Below are 18,324 nucleotides of genomic sequence, written 5' to 3'. Positions count from 1 at the left end.
TCTAACCATCCTCTACTACAACTGTCCATACATTTCTACCCATCCTCTACAACTGTCCATACAGTTCTAACCATCTTCTACTACAACTGTCCATACATTTCTAACCATCTTCTACTACAACTGTCCATACATTTCTAACCATCCTCTACTACAACTGTCCATACATTTCTAACCATCGTCTACTACAACTGTCCATACATTTCTAACCATCCTCTACTACAACTGTCCATACATTTCTAACCATCCTCTACTACAACTGTCCATACATTTCTAACCATAGTCTATTACAACTGTCCATACATTTCTAACCATCCTCTACTACAACTGTCCATACATTTTTAACCATCCTCTACTACAACTGTCCATACATTTCTAACCATCCTGTACTACAACTGTCCATACATTTCTAACCATCCTGTACTACAACTGTCCATACATTTCTAACCATCCTCTACTACAACTGTTCATACATTTCTAACCATCCTCTACTACAACTGTCCATACATTTCTAACCATCCTCTACTACAACTGTCCATACATTTCTAACCATCCTCTACTACAACTGTCCATACATTTCTAACCATCCTCTACAACTGTCCATACATTTCTAACCATCGTCTATTACAACTGTCCATACATTTCTAACCATTCCGTACTACAACTGTCCATACATTTCTAACCATTCTGTACTACAACTGTTCATACATTTCTAACCATCCTTTACTACAACTCTCCATACATTTCTAACCATCCTCTACTACAACTGTCCATACAGTTCTAACCATCCTCTACTACAACTCTCCATACATTTCTAACCATCCTCTACTACAACTCTCCATACATTTCTTACCATCCTCTACTACAACTGTCCATACAGTTCTAACCATCCTCTACTACAACTGTCCATACATTTCTAACCATCCTCTACTACAACTGTCCATACAGTTCTAATCATCCTCTACTACAACTGTCCATACAGTTCTAACCATCCTCTACTACAACTGTCCATACAGTTCTAACCATCCTCTACTACAACTGTCCATACAGTTCTAACCATCCTCTACTACAACTGTCCATACATTTCTAACCATCCTTTACTACAACTCTCCATACATTTCTAACCATCCTCTACTACAACTGTCCATACATTTCTAACCATTTTCTATTACAACTGTCCATACATTTCTAACCATCCTCTACTACAACTGTCCATACATTTCTAACCATCCTCTACTACAACTGTCCATACATTTCTAACCATCCTCTACTACAACTGTCCATGCAGCTATCAGAATGAGCATATTAGCAAGACTGAGTGATCGCTCAATGAACACTGGGGAACAACACAAGATAATGCCACATTGGTGATGTCTGAACACTCTACCACTGTTTTTCATTTTTTGAAAAGCCAGACCCCAGTTTTAGCAGAAGACAACAAACTAAATTCTTTATGTATACATTTGATGGTTGATCAATAAACAATAGAGCTAAGTTAATAAAACATAGACAAAATAAACCAAGCCTGCTGTGGAGAAATCATTATCCAGCCAACTCCTAGACAAACAGGAAGTATTGAAGGAAGGGAGGAAGGGGGAGATAAAGAGAGTAAGAGAGACAGCTAGTTTAACCTTTGTCCACAGTAATACAGTCAATGTTATAAAAGGCCCTGTTTTACAGTCTAACACTTAGATTTGCAAAACGTGATTCCATTTATAACTCTTTAGCTTTCATCCTAGCTGCTTCTTTAAGCAAGTACAGATACACAGATTATCATTAACTACTGCCAAGTTTGCATCAAATGTAACCTCTTCACAAAGCCCCAGAAAGTGGCTGCCATTTTGCCCTTTCAGCTTCTTTTCAGTGTTGATTAAGTAACTTGTTAATTTATGAATTTATTAGATATGTAATGAATGCAATATAACAAGTAGACATTTATTTTGTAAGTTTCTTGAACTGCCATTTTGAAAAACATAAATAAATAGAAATATAATTAGCATACTGTATGCACTCACTGAGAATAACACATAGAGCAACAATAGAGAAAGCCTTGTGATTTTTTTCTAAATATGCATTAATATGAGAGCACACAGAAAGTTTTGATTATGCTCTTGATTTGTTTCACTCTGCCCAAAGTGAATGTGCACAAAAGGAATATTTAAACTAGAAAAAAATATATATCTGTATAAGTCAGTTTCCACTCTATCATTGGAAACAACTGCAGAAACAAGTTAAGTGCTAAAATGTGTATCCATACATTATGCTTTCTAAACAGGGCTTAAGGATTCAGAATTACGTAATTAAAGATAAAGATTTATCTTTGGCGCTGGCGCTGTTCCCACCCCCCAATGACATATTCCTGGATCCCCTATAAACGTGTAGAAATGCGGCATTTCACTGGAAAGAACCAAGGTTCCAAGATTTAGGAGCGGAATTGGTTCAAGAACCGGAGCTCTTTTGATGGAAAAGTGATATAGTTGACAGCAACAAATCAGTGTTCTGATTGGTTACACAAACTTCGCAATCTGATTGGTCCAGCTAAAGCTTTCCTATTAGTCCAATTGGCTGTCAAAATGGTCAAAAATCCGCAACTGCAAAGAGATTCATACAAGAAGCAGAGAAGGTGAATGTGTGGATTTTTTCCACCGCATTTATAAACTCCCACTGTCACATTTGGAACCTCAAAAATGTTTGCTCTGGCACATTTTAAGCCATTTGAGAGGTACCTATTCACACATTCATGACATTTGATTTACAAATGCAAATTTTTTCTAGACATTTAAAAATTATTTATATACATTACAAATATTTTTTCCACATTTGTGAATTTAAATTATTATTGTTGTTGTTTTAAATTTGTGCATTTCAATACATTTGTGGATTTGAATTTTATGTGTATGTAGTTGCTCAAGCACAGTTACAAAGTCCGTTATCTGTGATTATTGTTTTACAAGCTCAAAATCTTTTTGACCCTTTTTTGACTCCATAGATGAATTTCCCCCCACTAATATCTGATCCTGTATTCTGTAATGTTATAATACTAATACTTATTAGTACTATAAGTGACAGTGACAATTAGAGACACTCTTTATGATCATTGTACAAATGTGCAATGAAATTTGACCTCATTTAATTCATCCATGGCAATGAACACACACACCCAGAGCAGCAGGCAACCATCCTCAGCACCCAGGAAACATTTGGGGGTTAAGCACCTTGCTCAAGGGCACTTCAGCCTTGGATCGAACCAGCAACCTTCCGTTACCAAGCCTGGTGCTCTGATATTTAGGACATCATGCTTATAAAAAAAAATAAAATAAATAAATAAATAAATAAATAAAACCTTAAATGTATACCTGCATATAAATAAACCGATGTAATCATGCTGTAAAATGATTTGTTTATTGTAATGTTGCTTTGTTGCAACAGTTGTGAGGTTTAATAGCTTTAAAGAACACAGGCAGAAACTGCCAATCAAAATCACATTTACAATACTACTCTACTAATTGGAGCTGTCTTGTTGCAGTTAAAATAAGTTGTACACTACAAATGAAAAACATAAAACATTTGTGCAGGAATAGATAAATTATGAATTAATTCAGTCTTAGGTTACTGAACTTTTTGTCACATTGTATGTCACTCACAAACCTACACATTCACATGAAGTGACAGAACGAAAAGCACCCATACTCTTCAACATGTTTTACAACAGTTAGCTAGCTGCGGTTTATTTACTGTATCCTTTATATCTTCATTCCAAGGTGAAGTGAACCAACCCTGCTTTTCTCACATCAACCTCCTTTTTAGGTTTCATCTGTTTACTCAGCAGTTTTTCTTCAATCTGCCCACTGGGGAAAAAAAAAACAATCCTGAAACAATCCATCCTTTCCACTGGTGTTACTCTGTCAACTTCAATACAGCATTAATATATCTTTCTCATTGTTTACATCTCTCTGCTTCATTGGTGGAAGAAAAAATGCTCTATTAATCCAGGGTCATGTTGAGGGAATAGTTATTATCTGGAGCCAGAGACTTCCAGAGGGAGGGAAACTTAGAGAGAGAGAGAGAGAGAGAGAGAGAGAGAAAGAGACTCTTCTCTGATCTGATGAAATAGTTCCTGATTACGTCAAAGTAAAGACCTAATTCTATAGCATATGCTGTTTGTAAGTGATGGTGATGATGAGGAGTCTTGCTTTCAGAGTCTATATATCAACCACAACTATATACCAACCTAGAACTGTGTCGAGTTAAAATGCATATTTTTTTCACTCCTGCTAAAGCTAAATATGAAAACTCCATCTATGAGCATATATCCCAACAAATTACAGCACAAAATGTACCTTTATCTGAGTGCCATACGTACTCACAAAGATTATTATTACCATACCCAAGATAAGATGTAAAATATCCTTTGTCAGTCCATTAGAGATTCACATAGGGCCCATCCCACTCTCTGCCTACCGGCAGCCACATAATGTCTATTGTTCCAATCCTACAGCTACACCATAAGGTTGTTGTAGCCGTTTATGATCCGATCAGCAACTAGCTACCCTTTACACCTACGGTTACTCATTGATCCCATCACATGACAACCCAAACCACCCACTGTATCACTAGCTCTTCAGAGGGGTCATCAGATAGGCACCTCCCCTCATCATTGTTCTGCTGAATTAAGCCCACAACACCTCCAGAAGGCTCAACAGTGAAGTTTGGCCTCCCAGACCCACCCCACTTCAAGCTAGCTTTACAGTACTACCTTACCCTTAAGCATCAACAACCGTAAATCCACACTGTCCTCCCTGGTGATTAAGGCTGTACCTAGCCTCACTGGTACCGTTAATGCATGCTCAGTGCCTCCAGTTCCATGTGATCTTTACGTGCTAGCGAACCAGCCAGCACAACAGAATCTCTACAGTGCATCTCCCCAACTAATGAATTACAAATTAACATTACATTTACTAAGGCTGCAGTTATGCACACAGCCCCTTTCACTGCATGCTTACTCGTCATGTGAAGGGTTTAAAGTCTGTAGTGACATAATGGAGCCATCAACAAGCTTGAGTCAAGATAGCTGTGTTAACATATGAAATTCTTTCCCACATAAACATTACACAGTGTTATTTAACTCCACCTACGGAAGCAGAGATTGTGAAGCAATAACAAAGAGTGCACACACATTAAGGCTGCATCCATATATTCTGCATTCTTCTCCTGATATTTTAAACACTATTATTCTGATGGTAAAATTTTTTCAGCATGTGTTTGAGGCTCACACCTTTCCTGTCACAGCAAATGTCAACTTGCCTTCACCCACACACCCTTTCCAGGTAAGGAATGTATTAAAGCCCCTAACAAAAATATATGCCTGTATTTAAAGGTGAATAACTGACAACATTTCATGCTGCTCAAACACACAGATTGTGTAATCAGCCACATGTGTAATCCCTCCATTCATTTTCGGCATGATTCTCCCAGCCATCATTCAACTACATATAAAGCACATTTTTCCAAAGCTGTGTTTAGGCTTGTGCACGAGTTTCATACATAACACACGTTAGGAGGCAGACGGCCTGCACCTGAAATCCCTGAAAAGGATTAGCACATCAGGCCCTCTGTGCTAGTGTTATTCACAGGCTCCTTTCTGGCTTTATTGAAATTATGAGGTTTTAATAAATTATATTAGCACTTACGCACTTGGGCTGCTTTCAATTCCAAGAGTTTGTTACAACACACCTCATATGAGGCAAACCCCATCTGAAGCTTCATTAAGAAAAAAAAAAAAAGCAAAAAAAAAAAAAAAAAAAAAAAAAAAGCTATTAACTCACAGTTCTACAGTACAGAATATACAGACTTTCTTTGTTGTGGGAAAGTCCGTCCCAGTCCAAATCACTCATTGTTACTCATTAAATTAAGGGGGAAAACAAAACAAAACAAAAAGCTTTTTCACTCTAGCAGTGCCCCCACAGTAGCCCTCAAAGCACAGCCCTTCAGTGCTGAGTGAACCACCAAAACATTGTAATGCAAACATTTTCACATATAAACATCAAGTCATCCAGGCACTCCATCTCACTTCACATGGTAATTTGAAAATGTTCTTGGTAAAAGAGAGACACTCCACCATATAAATAAATCTATACATACAAACCCCATTTACAGAAAAATTGGGATTGTTTGTAAAATGCAATAAAAGACAGAGCATCTGCAATGTGCAATTCTCTTAAATGTGTATTTAACTGACAAAGCTATACAAATATTTCACTTCACTCACCATATTGATTGTATTTGATGCCCACAATACAAACAAAGTTAGGACAGTTGCATATTGAGAGTAAAAAGTGTAAACAATATTCAAGTTACACTTTTGAAAGATTCCACTATAAGCAGGTGAAAATAAATATTTATAAATGGGAATCCACAAATGTTGAGTGTTTGCAAGCAAAGATGTTTCAGGAATCACCACTTTGTCCAAAACGTTGTGAGAAAATCCAAAGAAATCTCAGTTCCTGGGGGGCAAGGCCATATACCATTGATATATATACTTATATAAGCCCTCAGAAGGCACTGCATACGAAACAGTCAAGCTACTGTGCTGTGGATAAATATAGCCACAAATGGTCGAAATTACTTCAGAAAGCACTTGTAACTTAAGACAGTCTGCCGCTGCATCAAGAAATGCATCCTGAAACAAATAAATTACATGCAGAAACTCCACTGCTGAACTCTTTGTGCACAAAGCTCATCTGAGTCCTGTGGTCTGAGAAGTCCATTTCTGGATCAGAGAATGCCACTGCTCATCTAAACAATATTCGATATATACTACATAGAATACAGCTCCACTGCTCCATAGACAGAAACAGTATTTATTATTAATATTCTGTAGTTTATTGTAAGAACAATACTCGGCAGGATAAATGATTTCATTACAATTATATTAGCATAGCCGCTACAATGCTAAATGAAACACGAACCTCAGACACTAAACATGTCTTGGTTAATGGCTACACAAAAGCATTGTGTATTATATGGGCTGGGATGCTCCATTTTTTAAGGCTCATTTCCTCATACTCCAGATGCACAGTCAGTCCTGGTGTATCTTAGCCTGACCAGGAAAGACCACTTGTCACTCCTGCCACTGCCTGTCTAACGAGCAGCCTGTCTCACAACACAAGTCAAATCAACACGACCTAACATCATATTCCTTCAACCCTGTCATACAAACAGGCTGATATGAATCACAATACACTCACCCTTAGAGAAAAATTACTTACTAAATATGGCAAATTCATTAACAGTCAAGGGAGATGGTATAACTGAATTGTTCTTTATCTCAGTCTAGGGACAGAGACTGAAACTCTCCAATTACTAACGCAAGAGGCCATGGGGAACTAGTTAGACATTTGATTCATGCCACTGCATACTTATTAAGATAAAGATAAAATGAAGCTTAAAGTAACTTCATCTATAATCAAGCAATTAGAGCTGTTAACCATTTATTCATATTCCACAACCATTTTATGCTGTTCAGAGTCACAGTGGGTCCAGAGTCTACCAGAAATAATTGGACACAAGACAAAAACACGCACTCAACAGGGCATCAGTCCATCACAGAAAATGCAATAATTTTATATATAAAAAAATGTATAAAAAATGAGGCCACGCAGTTTCATTGCTGCAAAACATCGTGTGTTAAATCTAATTGCAAGTGCATGATTTATAATTTTTAGATGTATAAAATCTAAAAATAATAATGGATCCATCTTGCTATTTCTTTAATTATTAGAGTTCAATAGGGCCAATGTTTTCATCTGTTTATAAAGTACATTTTATACAGTAATTGAGTTTGAGTAAATATAATGAACTCATTATGAGCATTACAGATACATATAAAACATTTTCACATATCTAGACATGGCCTATAAATGAGAAGGCACCAAGGAATTGAATTAAAGTTTCAATTCTAATCTTGCCTCAGGTACACTGTTCCACTTCCCGGATATAACTCTGGTATGAAGGAATGCTTCACTGCTCTTGCCCGCACTAACATTACTGACCCTAACACCACAGACAAGTGATCTTCTCGCCACAAGCACAAGGGTGGGGTAGGGAGGGAACAGGAAATGCTATCTACCACTAACTCTATTTCCAGCAAGCCCCCATGGCCAGCTCTGCTATTTCAAATCACTGTCAGCTCCCACCCAGACATTACCAGGGCCAATGCCATTTGAGCCGAGCCAGAAATACACACCATCCACCTGATGGTAAATACTTTATATAATGACAGTTATGAATATAACAAGGTTAAAACTATTATTTGATGTATGCTCCTAGATATAAGGGTTTTTATAAACTTTTTCAATAGGAGAGGTATAAATACACCAATCAGCCACAGCATTAAAGGTCAAAGGGATAACACTGATTATCTCATTACAACAGCACCTGTCAATGGCTAGGATATATTAAGCAGTAGTCAGCTCTTAAATTAGAAGTTTGGAAAAATGTGTGAGTGTAAGTATACAAACTTTTAAAAGGTCCAAATTGTGACGGGCAGATGACCTGATCAGTACATCTCCAAAAAAATCAGGTCTTGTAGGCTGTTCCCCTGGTGAACTGGCAACAGCAGACACTCAAGGGTCATTGGTGAGCCTGGGAAAGAAAAGTGATCCCACAGAAAAGCTAATGTGGCTCAAACAGCTGAAAAAAATTAAGGGAGGACATGAAATTTGCAGTGGTCACAGTGCAATGCAGCTTATTGTGAATGCTGAATGGCTAACCATGTCCACTTGTGAAAAGTGCCTATATTGAGCATGTGAGCATCAGAACTGGACCATGGAGCAATGGAAGAAGGTGGCTCTTCTCATGAATCCTCTTTTCTTTTAAAACTTTTGTACTGCTGGGTGCATGTGTGTAGCTCACCTGGAAAAGAAACAGCTGCAGGATGCACTATGAAAAGAAGACAAAAAGGTGGAGGCACTGGGCAGTTTTTTGCTGGGAAACCTTGGGTCCGGACTTTTAGGACTTTTAACTCAAATGCTTCATAAATACAGACTGAGAATTAAATATGTTTAATATCAATACACAGTGGTTTTAACATGGGAATCCTTTAACAGTGCTATCTTAAAATCCAGTTCTACACATTTTTCAAAACGGATTCAATTGCACACCAATGGAAGGAAAGAATGAGTATATTGGTCAATCATTTTCTAAACATATGATATGATGACCTAGGAATAAGGTTCAATCAGAAAAAAGGCCGTGAGTGTCAGGTATGTCTAAAAACATACACTTATGGCAAAAAGGAATTAGATGGCTGTTGATTCACTGACAACGGACACTATGTTATCATGATTAGTATAATCAGTGTCTGTATGTACGTAGATAAACTCATTTAAAACCCACAGTAAATTATCTCAGTATTATAAGAAATATTAGCACTGCTTTCATTATATTATTTCTCCTCAGTTAATGAAATTAAGTTTCAGTCAAAGTTTTAGATGATCATTTCAAGAACAAAACCCTGTATCTCCAAATGGAAGTTAAAGGACATTTTTTTACTCAAGTCATTTTGGTTTTTGTTCAGTTACTCAATTTGTCATCATTTTCACATTTTGATACAGTAGAAACAGCAGTTGACTTTTTAAGTTGAGAAAAATGTGAATAAAAAATAATAAGAAAAAAATTAAAAAGAGAAAAATATATGTCCATTACAAACCGGTTTTACCTTAATCTGTGGAGATACAGCAGCTATTATCAGACATATAGGCTTCATTAGAGCATGTGTGGGTAGCAGAATTTAGAAAGTACTGGGCGAGGCAGATTAGCTTCCTATTTTACACCTGCAGGTAATCCAGGCACGGCTAACGCTGCTAAGCCTGTGCTAGCCACGCTAAGCGCCATTCACCTTCATGTTATGCAGTTATGTGGTGGGCTGGAGCCACAGTACCTGTCCCTAACACACTCTGATGTTACTTCACTCCTAAACAGCTCAGCTGACACACACACACGCACAAAAGTCATGTAAGGATACATACACATGAACGTATACTATAGATGGCCAAGAGATTTTACAAGAGGTTTTAAAAATATTTTTTTCCAGTACAGAAATCAGCTGGCACTGACGGCAATTTTACATTTTTGCAAGATTTCTAAATGTTAAAACTTCTAAATGTGTTTTCTATAGAAGCGCATCACATAATACAATCTATAAACAGTTTTTTATGCTCACAATATAATGTAATACACAGCCAACAACAGGAAATCACACAACTATACTTCATGCTAGATTAATTACAGAACTGCTTTGCTTTCATTGTTATTTTTCATTATTCAATATTCAACACATATGAGTTTAATTTTTTTCTGATATTGTCTTGATGACAATATCCGCCATGAGATCACTTACTTCTGTAATAACAGAACTAACTCTACCTTCGACAAGAGATTGATTAATATGGTATGGCAATATGACAACATTCTATCATTACTGTGACAAAGTGTATATCAATAAGCTTTTGTTTGAATACAGTAGAAGTTATCAGTACTTAGAAATACTGACCAAATGGGTAGATGTGTATATGCGGTGTACAACAGTGTTACCTGGGATGAAACCTTTATTGTTGATTCAACAGTAACTTAAAATATGATACATTAAATTAAATCTGTATCAGTCATTTTTTGCTGTGAAGGATGTACTTTTTGAAGACAACAGTAAGCTTTGGTGAAAATGTAAATGTTCACAATGATTACCGCCTGCCGAACAACCACAATAAAAGATATAATAATGATTTTGAAAGTTAAGCTGCTATAATTACCCTACAGTGATGTATATTTGTCATGACCAGCTCCATGCTGAGAACCTAAGAAAAGCAGTAATACAAATACACATCCAAATCTGTCATTTCATGACATTTACCTATTATTCTTAATTTATTCTCCATTACCAGATCCAGACAAGTTTAGAAAGCCTGCAAAACCACAGATGCATACAGCTATTTCACTGATGGCTGGCAAATACATGGAGTTTAACTGCATTTAAAGCAGTGTGTGTGTGGAACACTGAATAAAAATTAATGTACACTTAGTTCTCTTAAGGCCAGTTTTAAATATGGCACTGGTGCATTGTGTTTGTGTGTCAAACTACTGTGATATGTAGCATGATCCACGCAGGTATTGTGATTTTTGTCAATTCACCAACACTTATTACATAAACATATGTTACTATGTCTTCATCAAAAGAAATGTAAATATTTTTATGTGGCTCCAAGCAACAGCCACATAAGACAGCCCCTTCCCACAGGAAATGGCATTACACACAGAAATATCCATGAAGGCATTGGGTTAACAAACTAAGTTAACAGCAAATTTCACTTGTTTGCTACCCATGTTAATTCAATGTCTGAACAACAAAAGCATTGTTATTTGTTAAAGTGTTGGTTAAAGCAACTGTAACACAACACTCTATGAAGACAGCAAGAACAGAATTCTTATACATTAATTATAGATGGAACTATTTATAATTTCCATGAGTCATGTGAAAATGAGCGTATGATATTGCTGTATGATACAATGAGTAGTATTAATAAATACTAACCACAAAAAGAAAGACTGCTGTCATTTAAAAATATTAAAGTGTAATACTGATTTGTTAATGCACCATTATAAATACATGGCATGCTCTCATCAGACTGTTACATAAAACCTCCGTCACGCATGTGGATAAAGCCAGCCTCCATTTCTCTCCCAAAAACACAGCTGACAGCAACCCATTCTCCTTATCCACATGAGCGCACACAAAACACACACACACACACGCACACCCCTTCCCTGCTTGGAAAAAAAAAGAACCTGCCCTCCATTACATACATTTACATGAGTGTTCTATATTAGTAAATGAGTAGGCATATGAGCATGTGAGACTGTATGACTGTGTGAAGTAAACTCCACATACAAAGCAAATTCTGAGCCTGCCAGCTGGGCACATAAGCTGTAAGTGCAAAATCCAAATAATCCTTTACAATGGCAGGCCAAAGGAAGGGGGTTAGAGGAGAGACGAGAGGGGAAAAAACAGCAATTATCCTTGGTATTGTGTGTGCGTGTGCGCGCTTGTGTGTGCCTGGGCTTAAGATAGCCGACAGCCTCTACTCTTTACCAAGAACGACATGCAAGTCACCGGAATGGCAAAATAGCAGGGCAGCTTATGGCATTTATTTAAAGCCACAGACAGACTCTGCATAGAGAGAAGCATTAAGAACAAATAAATAAAAAACAACTCAATGAAAGCACTGTCAGGATTTATCCTTACCTTCCATCATGGTTGCAGATTTGCATTCCTCTATCTCCAAAGTGCCTGGAACGAAAGGAGGAGAGGGAGAAGCCCCAGGTCAAGGTAGAGAAAAAGAGAGGCAGACAGATTCCCAGAGGCTCTTGTACTGCCCTAATGTCCGGCTGTGCGTGGTTTAGGCCATGGATGCTGCTGCTAGTCACTGCGGCTTTCAGAGGATGCTCAAAGGGAGGAGGGAAAAAAAAGCAAACCAGAGAGAAAGAGAGAGGGAGAGACAGATAGAGAGGGAGAGAGAGAGAGAAAGAGAGGAAGGGAGGGAGGGAGAGAGTGGAGGGAGCCAAAGAGGGAGGGAGATAAATAGGAAGGAGGAAGGTTGGCTTGTTGATGATGTCAAAGCCCAATCCAGCCAATCACAAAAGGCCATGTTCCACGTCACACAGCTCACAGACTCTCTGAGAGTCTCTCCACCATGGGAATACACACATGCATGTAAACACACACACACACAAGCCCATACCTCGTTATGGTGAAGTGTGGAGCTTCAGGCAGAGCAGAAAGGGATTAATCAAGTGTTGTTCGCTGGAGGAGTAAGGCAGCAGCTGAAAGCAGCGTGGCCATGCTGTCTGCTTCCAACTGTGCAGCTGACGGCCTGCTCCTCTACAACTAACTATTAGCACATGCCCTCTTACTGTCCACAATCTGTCTTCTCTTCCTCCAGTGGCAGTTGTGTTCCTCCCTTTCCCTCTGTCTCTACCATGTCGCTGTCCCTTTATTTCTTCTCTCTCTCTTTCTCTCTCTCTCTCTCAGCTATTGGATCTCTCTCTCTCTTTTTCAGTCCAGATAGCAATCAATTAAATTCTGCATCACACTGGAAACAGTAGCTGCTGTTGTGCGTGGTGTCTGCTCTCTATCAGAAAGACAGAAAGACAAATGAGGATGAGTGGAGAACACAAGGAGTGTGTGTGTGTGTGTGTGTGTGTGAGAGAGAGAGAGAGAGAGAGAGAGAGAGAGAGAGAGACTGTGTGGGGGTGGGGGAAGAAAGAGAGAGAGAGAGAGAGAGAGGGAGGTGATCAATTTCACATGAAGAGGTGGATCTCTGCCAATGGATGCCCACTAATCAATGACAGACAAAAATAAAGGCTTTGGTGTTCTGGGTGGACAGTTTTTTCTAGCCCCTTTTCAAGTTTTCAGCTCCAGTCCAGGGGATCCATAACGGTGCGGAGCTTCAGGTAGGGGTTTAAAAATATGTGTGGAGATGCACTAATATGGCAACTGTGGACTATGGTCTAATACATCAAATCAGGCCTGGATTCACCTGGATTAGCCTTGCAGAGAAATGTGAATTATTTATATATGGTTGTAATTACAATAAAATTAATAAAACAGAGGGTGGCCTGTCATTTCATTTGCTTTTTGAAGCAGAATATAATCAAATATTAGTTTGAACAATGGTATTTTTTAAGCAAATACCTACCATTACCCTTTATATTATTTCGCAAAAAAAAAGCCCAAACCTATAAAAAAAGCCCATAAAACTATGTGCAAACCTTCATTTCAGATTTTAAATAATACAGATTTAGTATAATCAATTTGATTCGGAGGCAGGCAACAAAAAGAAAAACTAATAAACGGGATGTGATTCGCCGTCCTCCCTCTCAGCTCTGTGGCCCTGTATCACTCTCCTTAAGACAGAAGATGCTGCTTCACTCCTCTTATATATGCTGTTCTCCACAGTCATGCTCTGAACCATGTGAGCATCTCTCTCTCTCTAGCGCCCTCTGTCTCATCATCTCATCCCAGCTGCTTTGTTGCATTTTTCTTTTCTCTCAACACTAAAAGCCTGCTTGAACATGTGCTTAATTATGCATGCTCAATGTTCACTCAGAATAAGTGAGAAATATCAGCAGCCTTAATTCAGTGAGCCCCCACTGTCCTGGTTGTAATAACAGATGCTGTCTCTGCTCCCCTCCCCCACTCTCACACACCCCTCCCTTACCTCTGTCCCCACCCTTGTAGCCACATTCATCCCAATGTGTGTGTGTGTGTGTGTATTTGAGATGGTGATAACAAGCGCCAGGTCCCCCATTCCCAAAAGGAAAAGAAAAAAAAATCCTTCTAACATGACACCATTTGGGGAAGACAGTATATATGAGATTATCTGCTATGAATAAGGCATTTTAAGTTCATTCCTATAGTGAGTAAGTGCAGCATACTAATCCTTATACTGGATATACAGCTAGTATAATTGTCCCAATAAATAAATAAATAAATAAACCCACAAAACTAAACAAGAAGGAACATATCACATTTGTAATGAGAAAATAAAATGTTTGTGCTTATATTTTATGTCACATGAGGCAGGGCTTATTTGTTAACATACCTGCATTTTGTTGTATAAGGAAACCATCGTATTGTATATTTAAGCCTCAGTTATTGTGATTCGCCAAAGCTTATGTACTGACATCAGCATTGATACAATCCCATTACTACGTCTATAGAATGTATCTATGAGAAACACAGGGGAAATGCTAAAATCATACATCTGCACATTTACTGCTTTACCACATCACAAATCTCAGTCCATAATGCTATCAAATTCACAAAATATATTTGTAATAGCCTATATGACATACAGTAGAACTGGACTGGACCAGGTCGTGGATAACAAACACATGCACACACTCATGCACATGCACGCACACACACACACAAGCACGATCAAGAAACCAGAGAGCTATCTGGTCCTATGCTGCCATCTATGGTTTACAGTAATCCACAGTGCATCCATACTTAGGAATGTTACAGATAAACATGCTAAATATATCATCATCCGTCATGGCTTCACATGGCAAGGAATTGTCTGAAAATATCTGAAACATGGAACAGAGTAAAAAAGAGAAGTGGCAAACTAGGAAACATGCACTGAAACAGCTGCAGAAGTTACTAGGAAAGTACCATTAGGGAAGTGTACAACTTCTGCAGGTAGCAGGTAACTTCTCTTCCTAGGAAACAGCTTTAGACATTCTGCTATTTAAATAAAAAGAAAGAAATGTGCTATTTCCAAACATTTTGGTGATACAACAAGGGACTACACCCTTATACAAAGCACAGTCTCAGTTCAGCCGAATACCTAAGCCTAAAGATAAGTGTCCAATGGGAAAGAGCCCATGGACATTCCTTCTGCAAAATCCTCAAATTATTTAGCTCACTAAGAATAATTCTGAGAGTAATTCTACTTTGTGAAAATAACTTCCAGGTGACTGGAATGTTTGGCTGAATGGACAGAGAGGAGCATTCTCACACCTGTATCAAAAGAGAGCACCAACTAAATTCCTTTCTCAAAAAAACAAAGACAAACAAACAAAAAACACTCTCACTCACTTAATCATTTGAAGCCTAAAAACTTCAAATTCAACCAGAAGCCAAAATTTAGGACCAAAACTAAAACAAATAACTAGTTTTCAGCTTTACAGTCAATTGAGCCCTGACACTCCTTCCATTTGCTTCCACTGGTCAGGATTTCCAAACCAGCATTAAATGAACGTGCTGCCCCCTGTTGTTCTGGCTTTGTAATTACAATCACCATTGTTCATAGCCATTTTTTAAATTAATTATATAATAATTATTAATTATTATATTTATATATAATCAACTGATCAGTATTTAAATATTATAAATTACAAACAAATTTTATTCTTGGTGGCTGTAGACAATATTTCATGATGTTTGGACAGTATATAAAAAAGAAATTATTAAATTAAAAGAAAGACCACGTTTTACGGTCACCATTAAAATATCTGTTGAATGAGTTTGTTATTTAAAAAAAATCACACATCCAAAATGTACGCATACAGTCATTGTTTAAATGTAACAACATTAAGGCTCAAATATTGATAACAAATGTGCTGAGCTGAACTCTTCACAGGAAAGCTGACAATGAAATGTATTGCTTTCTTCCAGGTACACATGGGAAAAAATGGTCACTGGATATAGGGATAAAAGCCTCCCTGCATTACTCTGTGAATCTGTGATCTTCAGAGTGATGGAGTATTTTCCAATATCTTTTCAATTATTTGGAGTTGTATTTGTGATTAGGGGCAGCACGGTGACGCAGCAGGTAGTGTCACAGTCACACAGCTTCAGGGATCCCGCTCCAGGTGACTGTCTGTGAGGAGTTTGATGTGTTCTCCCCGTGTCCGCATGGGTTTCCTCCAGGTGCTCCGGCTTCCTCCCACAGTCCAAAAACACATGCTGGTAGGTGGATTGGAGACTCAAAAATGTCCATAGGCGTGAGTGTGTGAGGGAATGTGTGAGCGTGTGCTGCCCTGTGAAGGACTGGCGCCCCCCTACAGGTTGTGTTCCTGCCTTGCACCAAGTGATTCTGGGTAGGTTCTGGACCCATCACAATCATGAACTGGATAAGCTGTTACAAATGAATGAATGAATGAAAGTATTTGTGACTGAGAAATAAACATCAGTACCTGATCTCACCAGTGCTCTTGTGGCCAAACATGTAGTTGAAGTCTTCCCAGATGAACAGAGACTGACAGTGCAGCACCTTGATTTCAAAAGCATCATCAAATGAGTGAGTGTGTTAGATCAGACATCTTGGGAAGCATTAAGAGATGACTCTGCCCTTTTTTTAATAGGCTCACAAACAATGACATCAACAACTGTGCACATGCACTGCACATGTGCTTCTGTAACACAGCTTAGCGCTGTTGATTCCTACTGAAGTCTGAAAAGCATGCAGCTTCTTGTGGAGGTGTTGTCAAGGCTTGCACTGCTGTGGCACCACAGAGAGAACCCCAGCCCCTAAAGTGGGACAAGCTGAGGAGATGGAGTGTAAAAGTAGTCTGCGGTAGGTTCCTGTTGCGTAACCCTGCGGCTGTCTGGACCTGTCACGAATCAGGCCCAATTACACAGGAGTGGACCAAGAGAGACTGCGAGGAGGTTTTCTTCAGAATGTATTATAAATATTCATCAGAAATGTACTTAGGTTCTGTAGCATGGATGCTGATTCGGTTTTACAACACTGTGTCTCATTCAGCCACAAGAATCTGACTGGTATAAGTCATAATCGCAACAGTACCTCCCATGATTTTGTGCTACCCAGAGCTACAAGTCTTCTTTAACACTTGACTGCTGGTCACTCATTTAAACTGATTTCTTACAAAATTTCTTTTTGAGGCATTAGGGCTCATCACAGTACACTCGATCATAACCAAAATCAAGCTGGTCACGATCATAACATTTGAGCTGATGATTAAATGTTATAAAAACAGTATTAATATTTGGCCATATACATATATATATACGTACAAGAACTATGGGGATATAATAAACAATAATCCTTCAACAATTGTAATCAAGGTAAAATATTCAATTTATCATGATATGGATTTGCAGATAAATCACACAGCACTAGTTATGACCCAGTTGCTGCAAAAACTGAGCTTTTGGTTAATGCTCCTATTTTACATTTTAGATTCTTCTTTTTTCAAAGTGTAATTTGAATAGTCTGACTCAGAATTGTCTGAGTAATTTTCAGTCTGATTTCACCCCATCCCAACCTTTTTGAAGAACAGTACAGGCATCAAATTGTATTTACAAAAAACAAAAAAAAAACAAAGAGTCGGTCAGAAAAAACATTGTAAGTAATTTCATATATATATATATATATATATATATATATATATATATATATATATATATATATATATATATCCTTATATATATATAAGTATATAAGGATATTTTTTTCTAATGTTGCAGGGAGGTTTTTTTTGTTTTTTTTTGAGTCATACTGGTTATATTTGGTGATGTGCATTTAAAACACACTGGTGTTGTTTTTAACACAATGTAGTTGCTGAAACTGTTTCGTCAATATGTCCATTTTATGTCTTTATTTTCAGTGTTGTCTTCACTAAAGTCAAAACATTTTTCTTTGATATGAGCTCCTCAAATTGCTCAGATGTGTTTAGATTCACCTCCATGTTGCTGTAGAAGAATCACATGAATACATGTGTGTTAGTATGGTTTAGAAGTGA

The 18,324-nt window shown here is 37.9% G+C and overlaps 1 protein-coding gene across 11 annotated transcripts in view; it reads right to left on the bottom strand.

Annotated features, from left to right (window-relative positions):
- Window positions 1-13,171, bottom strand: part of sgip1a (SH3GL interacting endocytic adaptor 1a) — a 72,125-nt gene extending 58,954 nt beyond the window's left edge. For 10 of the 11 annotated variants that reach the window (XM_066663457.1, XM_066663461.1, XM_066663465.1 and 7 more), the window contains exon 1: window positions 12,296-12,489. In XM_066663457.1, coding sequence (XP_066519554.1) covers window positions 12,296-12,305 — 10 coding nt within the window. In that variant the 5' untranslated portion in view covers window positions 12,306-12,489. Of the gene's footprint in view, window positions 1-12,295; window positions 12,490-12,791 lie in introns of those variants that run through there. The other variant, XM_066663458.1, reaches the window with a different exon arrangement.
- Between the last annotated feature and the right edge of the window lie 5,153 nt (window positions 13,172-18,324).

This window comes from Hoplias malabaricus, chromosome 3, assembly GCF_029633855.1.
Source record: "Hoplias malabaricus isolate fHopMal1 chromosome 3, fHopMal1.hap1, whole genome shotgun sequence".
In the NCBI taxonomy this organism is placed as follows: Eukaryota; Metazoa; Chordata; class Actinopteri; order Characiformes; family Erythrinidae; genus Hoplias; species Hoplias malabaricus.
This window is presented reverse-complemented; position numbering and strand designations above follow the sequence as displayed.